Genomic DNA, 12,748 nt, shown 5'->3' with positions numbered 1-12,748 from the left:
ACAGATCCACGGGGGCAAATGGCTTGTGAAACAGAAACATAGGCCATGAGACACAAGAGACATATACGCGGCTTTGCACATGGACCGAGCAATGTGTGAGACGGAGACAGCAGTTGAGCATTGCATGAGATGGAGACAGCAGTTGAGCGTTGCGTGAGACAGAGACAGCAGTTGAGCATTGCGTGAGACGGAGACAGCAGTTGAGTGGTGCGTGAGACGGAGACAGCGGTTGAGCGTTGCATGAGACAAAGACAGCAGCCGAGCAATATGTGAGATGGAGACTGTAGCCGAGCAATGCCTGAGACGGAGACAGCAGCTGAGCAGTGAGGGAGACATAAACACAGCGTGAGCGGTGCGAGGGACAGGTACGAGGGACCAGCAGAGTGGGTCCCCACTGTGTGGGACGGTGCAATGCTCATCAACGAATGTGCTGACAAATTAGCAGAAGCACTTCATTTAGCAATACGAGACCGGCAGCCAGCTCTCTCCGCTCTGAATTACACAGCTGATCGGTGCTGCCTCCGAGACACACCGCTGTCCATGAAGGCGGGAAGCCCATGGTGAGCCCGCAGGAGTCTGTGGGGAGCTGGACCTTCCCCAGCTGAGCTACACAGCATCACCTCCTCTCAGCTACAACGAAGCTGACGTTGACTCATATCCGTGTGAGCGGAGCCAGAGGGAAAGGCCACCGTCCCAGAACACACAGACGGGTTCGGGCGACCTCAAGCATTTCGGCTACATAACATTTGTTTAACATCGTGGTTCAATGTGCTACATTTTTTTTTGTTTCTTGTTGTTGTTTCATGTTAGGGTACCAAATATGGATGACATACGTAGGCTAATGTTAAATGCGCAACACCAAGAGACCAGTTCTGTAAAGTGCGACTGTACCCAGGCACAAAGGCTCCATGAGGTTGGACTATGGGCACGTTTAAAATCAGGCCTGCCAGCTGTCTGAAGCCCCTGAAATAAAGCAAGTGATGTGTTCTCTCAACACCACATGCGCTCCCTCAAAAAACAAGTCCCCTGCAATGAGTGTTCAATTATTCATCAACTTACAGACACAGAGCAGGAGAGAAGCAGACACACACACACACACACACACACACACACACACACACACACACACACACACACACACACACACACACACAAACATAAACACACACATACATGCAGTCTCTCTCTCTCTCTCTCTCTCTCTCTCTCTCTCTCTCTCTCTCACTCTCTCCATTCCCTTAACTTGTTCTTTTTTCCATTACTACAGAGCAAGGCAAAACATCATATGCTCAGTCGTACTCCTCCCTCCATTTTGGAAGGGTATCTGCTGACATTTAGGGGCCAGGTGTGTATAAATGTGTTATTGGCCCTTCACACACTAACCCTAACCCTATCTCAGCCACAGTAGAAGTGGGCCATCTCTACAGCGGAGGCACGTCTCTGCTCTCACGCCCGTCTCACAGAGGAGTCAAAACATACATTACACGCTTCAAACGCACGCACTCACGCACGCACGCACACCTCTAAGCCCCATCATACCACATCGCCGTCCTCTTCAGGGAGAAAAGGAGCTCTGCTTACATTAGCAAATCAGTTACAGGATGTCTGACAGGGGTGAATTTTATCTATTCTTCTTGCGCTTCCTGGTGGCCGGCTGAAAGCGATCCCAGATTAGATTAGGCGGGCAAGCGGGCCATCGGCGGGGCCGCGGGCCGGGCCCGGCGGCACGGCGGGCCGGGCAGGGCGCTCGGGGTGGGCACACGGCACGCGTAGGCACACGGCACCAGCCGCTCCCGCCCGCAGCCGAGCGGAGCGATGAAGGAGAATGATTAATGGCCGGCGCTCACTATCAAAGCGCGGCGGCGAGCTGGAAGATGAGAGATTGCTCTCTGACGATCATTAAATCCTGCTTGCCACATCTGCGAGCACGCACTTTTCATCTGGCCTCTGACGGGCAGGGCGAACGCCGACCCGCCAGCCCGGGCGAGGAGGGGGAGGGGCCGGGTGGGGGGGGGGGTCGGGCGGAGGATCGTCCCCCTGCCACCTCCATACGGGGAGATAAGAGTTAAAAGCACACTTCCTGCACGGCAGGTGGGGCTGCCCGGTGTCATTACAGCCACACACACCTCAGCATCCATCCTTTCATCACCGCGTGAGGGTGAGGCTTCAACAGGGGCCACGGGGCAGGCTACGACGTTCCAGTTAGTCAGGAGCACATTTCACTTACAACCTACCAGCTACTAACGAATAAGCAATAAAACAGCCCTGCTGGGAAAGGCGAGACACGGAATACCTCAGTATTTAAATTCTGAGGAACGCGGGTTGAACAGTTTTGCTAACATGCTCAACATCACTAGGACCACCCGGTTAAACCAAAGCACATAAAACTCTTTATCAGAGAGAGAGAGGGGGGGTATAGACATAAGAGAAGGCTGATTCGCAAACAAACTTGCACAGCCTGGGATCTCCGTCCACACGGCCTGTTTCATGTTTGAACATTCTCCTTCAGTGGGCTGAGAAATTGCCAGGTCTCTGCAGAAGCAGGTCATATGATCCTATTTTTTTTCATACTGAGCATCAATAAAACATTCTGTACAGATACAGCAGGATTCTCATCTCCTTTCAGAGCGGCACCGCGGAACACGGCCCTTCAGAGGGGAGGTATATTAAACACAGCTCAGACTGAAGGCGAATAACACAAACTCGGTACAGTCGATGAGACGGAGAAACAGAAAGACGGAGAGCGCCAGAGCTGGCGGAAGGTGGAGAGAGACCCGAGATGAAGCCCTGCGGTACACCCTTCCGTTCCAACGTGACCTCGCCGCGTTCCGGCCGCGCGCCAAACCGGAGGAACTGGAGGATGAGGATGGAAGGATGATGGTCGGCAGGCCACCGCGATGGGCGAAAAGGCACGCTACTCACCCAGAAGTACATCATCATTTCGGCCAGTGGACGGGTGAGCACGGAGTTGGGAGAAAGCGGGGAAGCGATCAGCAGAGCGGGGCGATCAGCGGGACGATCAACGGGACGCAGGGCAGGCCAACGGTCCCCACGCCGATCTGTCCGTCTGTCTCGTCTTCTGTGTCCTCAGGCCAGAACAGTGGAACCACCCAGCGGTGGACACCTCGCCTTTCACAGCCTCTTCTTGGAGATTGATGATATTTGCGTGGCTGGGGGGCAGGAGGAGAGAGGGGCTGGGAGAGGGGGAGGTGGGACGGCACTGCAACCTCCTTCTACCTCCTCTTACTTTCCACTTTCCACTCGCTCCTCTCTTCTCCACAGTGGCTGCTCAGGCGTTCTCCTGTTCGTGTCTTTCTCCCCCACACTCACTCAGTCAAGCTTGCTCTCGCTCTCTCTCTCTCTCTCTCTCTCTCTCTCTTTCTCGGGCGTGCAGCCGGCTGCTTCTCCCTCTCACTGCCGCTCAGGAGAGCTGTGCGTCTGGGGCACGTGTTCTAGGGTCCAGGCTCCAGCATCTCCGCGCGCCTCGGCCAGACAGGAGCTCGTCCAGACGCTCCGAACGGTGGTGGTGGTGCTGTAGCCCAAAGCCCTGGCAGGAGCACCTCATCTGGTGCAGGGCAGGGGAGGAGAAGGGAGGCGCGCTACTGCCTGCAGCCCTGCTTCTGCTGATGGAGGGGTGGGGGGAGAGGAGGAGGAGGAGGAGGAGGAGGAGGAGGAGGTGAGCAGAGTTGCTTGTTAGTGAGCAGCTGCGGGAGAGTTCTCCCCTCGCACGCTCGCAGCTCAGCTGACGTACGGAAAAAGTCGTCCGGCGTGCCAGTCAGGAAACGAGCACTCCACAAACACGAGATCGAGACCGTAAGCGCACACGAAAAGCAGCAGCTCCGTCCCTCTTTCTTCTCGTCCCGCCGTCTCTTTTATTCGTTTTGCTTTAATTGTTGTTTTAATTGTTGTTGTTGTTGTTGTTGTCCCTTTCTTTAGCGCTGCTTCTTTTTCCCTGGTGCAGTGTTAGTGAGGGAGAGGTGCCCGGGCGTCGGTGAAAGAGGACTCGCTGGATTCCATCGCTCCACACCTCGGCCAATCAGGAGTCAGCGAGTACCGCTGGATGGCTGAGGGAATTGCTTGACACGTTCCATGCAGTGAGTAGAACTGCTCTGTGGGCTGGCAGAGAGCAGTCGGCGGAGTGGGAAAAGTCCTGTGTGTGTACGCGATTGCATGTGTGTGTGTGCCTGCGTGTGTGTGTGTGTGTGTGTGTATGTGTGTGTGTGTACTTATGCATGCGTGTTTGCATGAGAGTGGATGCTTGCGTCTTGGTGAGTGGTTGCATTGGTATACTGTGAAGGAGGGAGCGTGTGTGTGTGTGTGTGTGTGTGTGTGTGTGTGTCTATGTGTGTGTGTGTGTTTGTTGAGGGGTAAGTGGACAGGCTTGTAAGCCTGCCTCAGCAAATTTAAACCAGTCAATAAGAGGCTGAGGCACTCCTAAATGTTAACCTTTCCAATGCCATACATCCATTTGTGGATTTTAGAGTGCGCTCATTCACCGGCGGGTTCTGGTGATTGAAAGAATACACTGGGGAATTATGAAACACCTTATTGGGTTTAATATTTAATCAGAACCTTTAATCAATACAAATACTAAATCTGATTTGAGTCCACCATTATCACAGCGTTACATCTTTATGAATATATTATACGGCAGTTGAAGCAATACAGTTGTGCATACATTTTTTATGGATTTGAATCAATGGATTTCTTTAGTTTTCTTTAGGCTCTGGTAGGTTCTTCTGTCAGTCCCCACAGAGAGACCCAAACCAAATGCTACCTCAGTAAGCTGAAGTGAAGAAACTATTTGTATGAAATGCTCTAGTCTACTTCAAGCCTGGATCATGAATAAATGAGAAGAAACACGTGCCGTGTTTAAAGCACGCAATTCTGGTTTTGAAGAACGCGGAAGGAAAAAATAAATTATGGGGGGGAAATAAGTGAGAAAAATGTTGAGACGTTTTCAGCGCAACGCTGACCAGCCTGATCACGTACTGAAACGGATCATCAGTGTGAACAGAAGCGTACGCACCATGGCGGCCGCACGTGGCGGTGGTCCCGCTAGACGTGTTGCTTCGGCATCACCGTTTCCTGCCTGAACCATCTTACTTCACCACCACGCTGGATCCTGCCATTTTCATAAGTAACGGTTTTCATTTTTTTTCTTTCTTCCTCACTCTCTCTCCATCTCCCGTTTTCTCTTTTTACGTCTCTCTCACTCTCTCTCTCCCTCCCTCTCTCTCTCTCTCTCTCTCTCCATCTATGCTCCTGCTATATCTGAACGTTACCCAGCATGCTCAGGGTGCTGCTTGTTCAGGTTAAGTACTAAGCGGACGAACGGCCCTCGGGACGTCATTTTCCATTACAGAGACAAGAAGTCCTTTCTGTGAGAGGAAGGCGAGAGAAACAGAGGCCTGGATTGGTTCCGCTCCTGCTCGTGCGCTCTTTCCCCACGACTTGCAATGCATTTATTCAATATTTAATACCGGCGCTGCACGGTCCAGGGGCTTGATCTCCGCGTGTCGCCTGATCTTCCCACCCTGTTGCTACCTTCCCACACAGCTGGCTAACGGTCCTACAGTCTCCCACACTTTGAATCTCGTCTACAAACCCAAAACCAGTCAAAAACCGGTCTGACTCGAACACAATTCCTGTCTGATACATCTAGGACGAGTCCCTCCCTCTCTGAAGGTGTAGCTCTTCTACATATGGCCACAGCTACAGCTATATCTCTATACATGGCTACAGTTAAACCTCTTCATATGGCTACACTAATACCTCCACATATGGCTACGGTCATACCTCCACCTGTGGCTACAGTCATACCTCCACACGTGTGTAAAGTCACGCCTCCGCGTACGGCCCATGACCCCCGCGTGAAGGCTGCAGTGATCTGGCCTAAACATACACAAGCTGGGGCCAGCGGAGGAGGTGGAGAGGGACCCGGAGCTGGAGACCAGCCGAGCCAGCGCCGGCCCGAGCGCGCGCTCCCCCGGCCTCATGCAGCGTGCAGCCAGCCAGGGGCGGGCCGGCTCCATTCTTCTTCTTTAGGCAGGGCAGATGGGCCAGGCTCTGGCCGGGGCGGCGCCAGGCTGAGCCGGCGTCCAGGCCGGGCTGTCTTAATTAGGAGCTGGCGGCCGGCGACGGCAGGTGAACGCATCTGGGAGGCCAGATTGGCCGCGAACGCAGCGGGTCTTGGAAATAATGCAAGCCCAGGAACATTACGAAGGAGCAAAAACAAGTGAACAGGATCCAACACACCCCCGCCACCTCCACCACCACCACCTCCTCCACCACCACCACCACCCGTGCTGTAAAACGCCCCCAGCATGTGCATATGCACCGTAAAGGCTCATCGCCGCACTGGCACGCCAGATATTAAACGCCTCTGTCCTGGGAGGGCTGCGCTCGTCTTACGTGGTGCCAGGACCCAATCGGGCCGCGAGCGCGATCACTTACACTTATTCTGCTGAGCGGCTGAAATTTGGCGCTGACGGTCAGCTGACAGTGTTGAGTATGCGGTCATCCATGCGGGGCTGGACCATCCCACAGCTGTAATCCCATCCCACCCTCCCTCCTTCCCTTTCACGGCCCGGTCCGCTCTTTCACATGTAAACCACACACATAAAACACTCGCCTCCCTCCCTGCCTCAATCTCCCCCCCCCACCCCTCACACACACACACACAATCCCACTCGCGTGCACACACTCAAATACGCGCGCGGTAGCTCTTAGCACGTCAGCCGCGGCTCCTCGGGCTACTCTGCCTTCTTCATTACAGCTTTAGCCGGCGTCATCATTTCTGCCTCTGGTGGAGCTGCACTTCTCCGCCCTCACGGGCCACGCCTTTCCCTTCCAATTACTGCGCCGATTCGTTTATTCATTAACCCTCCGCCGAAAAACGCGGGACACCAAGTTCGAAGACAAGAGCCGTCCATTTTTCTCCATTTGGGCGTGCTGCTCCATGTTTTGGACACATTAGAGAGACTTAATACAGTTAAGATGCGGTTTAGTGTGGTCTGGGGGAGGGTCTTAGATTACGGCTCCACCAGGCAGCGTTCACTAAAGCCGCTTCAAACAACCTACTCAAGCACAAACCAAGGCAGCGACTGCCATGTGTAAAAATGTTTGATTTTCAGAAAAACACAACAAAAATGCTTGTAATACATTTCTGTAGCAAACGCTAGTAATTATGCATTTCTCTTTTGATTCATATTTCAAGGGAAATTACTACTTTGGTTCCTATGTCCAAAAAGGCATACGGTCTGTGGCCAATTAAATAAAACGGGATCCCAATATACTGGCATCGAGCCACAGTCTGCAGGACCTTTCATTAAAAAACACGGGATAGTCGAACTCCGGAAACTTTACAGTGCAAAGCGGAGGAAGAAATGTTTGCAGTCTGGATGGTATTCATCAGTAAATAATTTCCAATTGGTCAACTTTACACATCTCTTGATAAACAGTCCTCTCGACGGAGGCGTCCCTTTAGAATGTGGTTGGCACTTTCACTCTAGGTCACCGACTCAGGTACGATGTTCCTGTTTCTGTCGGTCTGGCATACTGAAAAGCCATGCAGACAAGTCTGACAGACTTTCAGTGTGTGAGGTGTCGCTGAAGAGAACCTGAATGAAGACAGGACCCTGACAGAATTCTAAAGAACCTGAATGAAGACAGGACCCAGACAGAATCTAAAAAACCTGAATGAAGACAGGACCCTGACAGCATCCTAAAGAACCTGAATGAAGACAGGACCCTGACAGCATTCTAAAGAACCTGAATGAAGACAGGACCCTGACAGCATCCTAAAGAACCTGAATGAAGACAGGACCTTGACAGGACTCTATAGTTGACATTTCAATGTTGTCCCCAGCACGTCGTGTCCCGAGCTCGTGAAGAAATGCTGACACATGCACACATGTTGGTAATAAAGCATTATGAACAATTTCATGACTTCTAATCAATATTACAACAACTGTATTGCTAGAACTCATCCTTGCTATTTATGAAGGATCTCATATCTCATTCTGCCGTCTGTGAAAGAAATTAGGATGATGGCACCACAGTAATGAAAATGCTAATGTTCCTGTTAATTTCTTAAATCTTTAAAAATGATCAACATCAGCTGTAAACAGCTGTTTCTTCCTCACTCGAAAAAGCAAAGGTCAGTCAAACATGACCCACCCCTGCATATTAATGCCATTTGACATGTCCACTGGAGATGCACACAGCATTACCATTTATCAACTGATCATAAAAATGAAACTTGTTTTGAGGTTCTGACATGTGCTAAGGTTACAGCCCAATAAAAACCTTACTACTCACCTCTTAATATTCAGTTAGTTTGTGCAGAGGCATGACCGTACCTGATTAAAACACCGTACATCTGAAACACAGTTCTGAAGCCGTTGGATCTCTTGGAGAGTGATGGTGCGACAGTGGGGAAGTGAGCTGCAGACTGGAAGGAGAATCTGACCTTGACTCGCCCACTTTCACCAAACCAGACACACCACACGCCGAGCGCCACGCACACAACCTGAAGAAACGGGACCCACCCGCGCAGACGCATGGCCGACCCATGGTTGTTTTGTCCCCATCGGCACACGACTCCATTATCTTAATACACATGATCCTAAAATGATTCTAGCTGGACACCGTGAGTGAGACGTAACATCAAGACGTTCGCAGAAAACGCAGGCTGTCTACTCACGACGTGTCAACGCTCTCGGGAGGCCCTCTGTCGCACCAGGAAGCTTCAGGAAACGATTGTCATGGTGTCTCAGGACACAACCAACTCATTCTGAGATGGACTCTGAGAGTGCAGGGCCCACCAAAGCAGCTGGAGCCCCCACTCAGAGGGGGGAGAAGCCCAGGAGAAAAGCAGGCACGTACCAGTCTCGTGACGAGGGGAACCCCAAAATGCCAGAAGTGATCGTTCAGCAGCCCACTGTAAACTACGTTTCCAAAGAGCGCAATGCTTCCGGATTTATACAGTCCGTTTCCTGGTTTGGTTTCTGGAGAGGGACACACAAATAGACAATTGTGTTGTTTCACCATGTTAAAGCGCACACGCACACACACACACACACACACACACACACACACACACACACACACACACACACACACACACACACACACACACAGGAACAAATAAATAAACAACTATCTTAAGAAGTAAATATACACCAAAAAGATATATATGCATATATATGCACAGAGGCGTATGCATGCATTACAGTACATGAGTAATCTCGTGTACCTCTGAAATAATCATATATACACATGTAAACATTGTAGTCTAATGTAAACACACGCATGCACTATGAGGTGTAATGCATTCTTAAACACACACACACATCAGTCAGCAGTGACGGATTTTTCATCTGGATCGTACTATATTTACGATGCACTTGTCATATGCAACTGAAACGTGTCCGTCCCCAACCCCACACACACACACACACACCGTCATTCTCTCTTTCCCTCGCTCTATTTTTCCCACAGCTCCATCTCTCACACGTATCTCCCCTGTCTGAGACAGGACCCGCAGCCCGGAGTGAACACATAAAGGAAGCCCATGTATATTAAATTATTCTCCATAAATGCCAAGTACAGCAAAGATCCGTATTGTGCCTCAAAACAAGAGTGGCCCACGTGTTGTTCAGTGTACCACAGCAAGCCGTGCGTTCGTTATTGAAAAACGAAAAGTAAAAAGGCCCATTAAAATGTCACTCGGGCTCTTAGCAGCCGGGTCGGCGTGGGCCTGCTCGGGGTTAGCGGTGGCCACGGCGTGATTGTTTACGGTCGCTGCCTGCCGCGGGCTTGCTGGGTATGACTGTTAAGTCCATGGAGGCTACAGTGTTGGGTTCCCACTCCGCTAGCCTCTCGCCTTACATCACCCATGAATATGCATGCCGGCGGACCACTCTCCGGCCAATCAGTCGCGCTTCTAACGCATTTATATCTGTGCCACGTGGCTGATTTTAATAAAATGATATAGCCTAATTAGCAATAAAACCGCTCACTCAGTGACTTCTTTTTTTTAAATTCAGGTAGCAGTGAGAGAGGCGTAAGCGAGACGATGCAGAGTAAAAGGTGGTGTGTGTGTGTGCGCGTGTGTGTGTGTGTGTGTGTGTGTGTGTGTGTGTGTGTGTGTGTGTGTGCGTGTGTGTGTGCGTGTGTGTGTACGTGTGTGCGTGTGTGTGTCTGAGTGTGTGTGACCCAAGGCAACATTCCCTTTTTACAGGTGATGTGATGTGTTGGACAGAGGGAGGTATGGCTGGCAGGATCGCACCCCATCTGAGGGAATTCTGTTCAGAACACTCCGCTGTGATGAGTTAGTGATGGTGGACTGAGATCGATGAGATAAGAGTTACACGGGGCATCTGCACTGCCACACAGCCCCCCAGGGCACTCCACCCGCTCCCTCACACCCTCCTCCGCACACACCGCACACACCGCACACACCGCACACACCACACACACCGCACACACCACACACACCGCACACACCGCACACACCACACACACCACACACACCGCACACACCACACACACCACACACACCGCACACACCGCACACCCCCTCCATCTCCTCCTGTTTCTCTCTACCTCCTCTCCGCTTCTTTTCTTCCTTTGTTGCAATTTCTACCTCTATGTCCCTCTCTTTATATCTCTGTGTCTTTCTCTATCTCTATCTCTAACTCTCTCTATCTATCTCTCTCTCTCTCTCTCTCTCTCTCTGTCTCTCTCTAACTCTGTGTCTCTCCCTCATTCTCCTGGCCAACCTCTGACAGCTGTTTTTTTCACTAGCTTTTTTCTCTCTCTTTCACAGTTTGGAAAAAAATGACAAGAGCTTTAAAAACTGAGTGAAATGTCAAAGTTGACATAAACACTCTGTGAGGGGAAGTATTTTTTTTATTTGATAAGGAGGCAGTAACAGTGAGATTTAAGACACAGAGAGTAAGACCATAATTCCAAACAGCAGGCTAAATCTGCCACTATCATCAGTTCAACTGTGCCTTACACAGGCACGTGTGCTCAAATGCACACACACCCTCACAGACACACATGCACACATAGAGTTTGGATTAGCTGAAAGTGTAAGTATATTGTTATTGTCTTTTCTCTCTTAAAGTACTGAAGATTACTGATGGGTCTATGCCAGAGTTTGGTATATCAGCTTTAGTGCTTAATGTAGCACAATATTACAGGTATTAATAATACAACAGATTACTACAACAGTAAAGTGATATAACATCGCAAAACACATAAATGAGAAGAAAATAAAGTTCATAAATGGAAGGACAAATACCATATATATACATTTATTCTGAGTGAAAATTGTGAAATAAATAAATAAGGGATTTCCAAAGCAGTTCAGGAACCAATTTGCAAAAGTACTCAAATCCTTCACTGGAGAAAAAAGAGAAACAGTTTTATGTAGTAATACTTTGTTAAAAGAGAAACAGTTTAATGTAGTCCTACTCTGTTAAAAGAGAAACAGTTTAATGTAGTCCTACTCTGTTAAAAGAGAAACAGTTTAATGTTGTACTACTCTGTTAAAAGAGAAACAGTTGTATGTAGTAATACTCTGTTAAAAGAGAAACAGTTTAATGTAGTACTCTGTTAAAAGAGAAAGTCCAACATTCAAAAACGCACTTGAGTTGTTCTAAAATTACTTAGACTATAATATGCTTAAGTATTAAAAATAAAATATAAACACATATGTATACTGTAAAGTACTGGCATTGTGTTTTCTTCTTGTTTATGGGTGAAGTGCAATCTAATGGAATCAAATCTAGGGGACTCAAATGTTGGATTCATTTCTTTCACCTGAGTAAATAATAGTCTCCAAAAGCATAAATACGTACAAACATAAATATCCATAAGTACGTAAAGCAGGAGTATGGCATTGAAAGGCAGGAGCGGAGTACTTATACTCTATTACTCTCTAGCCCTGCTGATGTGAACTTTGGACTAACACAAAAAAATCAATAGCCATTACTGATGCTGGTACTGAGCCTAAGATTTTATTTCTTACACTTTAACACAACAGCAAACAATATGACAGCTTGGTGACCGCCGTAACTACATGGGGCTTTAGGCGTGGTGCTGTGGCCCCACCTCCGCGCCCGGCTCCACGGGTCCAGGGCACCCACGCCACCCAGACGGGCCCGGGTCCTGCACTCCACTGGGTGGTCCTGTTAGCACCTCCTTCCAAACCAAACACGCCATCCGCAAAAGCCCCTCCATATGGCCGGGTCCGACCCGCCCCGCCCTGCCCTGCTCCTGGGCAGGAGCTGGACGGAGTGGAGACAGGGGTGCCGTGCTGCCTGGCCAAACCGGCGCATTCATTACCCCGCGTTTACCCCGAGGGCCCTTCACAGCCTCGGGACCAAGCACAGAGAACATGTTTAAACACAGCTCGCACGACGTTTCATCGTGTACCAAGCGCACAGCCACTCTGATTAGCGAGACGGACATGGCAGCAGACCGAGGCGTTCAGGGCACTGATAACACCATGCAGCGACTGTTACTAGTGTCACCACTACCACTACCACACACACACACACACACGCACACACACTTTTGAGAAATGAGAAGGCGGTACAAGGTCATTATGAAGCTTGAGCACTGACATTATCATTAAAGGGAGGGAATGTGCTTTGGGAGTGAAGTCTTTCACTAATGAGATTGAAACACATGAAAATTAATTACTTTCTGAATGTACAATACATCTGCTTTT

At 49.8% G+C, this 12,748-nt stretch overlaps 1 protein-coding gene across 1 annotated transcript in view; it reads right to left on the bottom strand.

Annotated features, from left to right (window-relative positions):
- The window catches only part of rbfox3a (RNA binding fox-1 homolog 3a), a 302,634-nt gene that overhangs the window by 113,095 nt on the left and 176,791 nt on the right, over positions 1-12,748 (bottom strand). Inside the window, 1 exon segment of the mRNA XM_076999552.1 lies at positions 8,890-9,011. Coding sequence (XP_076855667.1) covers positions 8,890-9,011 — 122 coding nt within the window.

Source organism: Brachyhypopomus gauderio, chromosome 3 (assembly GCF_052324685.1).
Source record: "Brachyhypopomus gauderio isolate BG-103 chromosome 3, BGAUD_0.2, whole genome shotgun sequence".
NCBI lineage: Eukaryota > Metazoa > Chordata > Actinopteri > Gymnotiformes > Hypopomidae > Brachyhypopomus > Brachyhypopomus gauderio.
The sequence above is the reverse complement of the archived record's forward strand: the minus strand, read 5'-3'. Positions and strand labels throughout refer to the sequence as shown.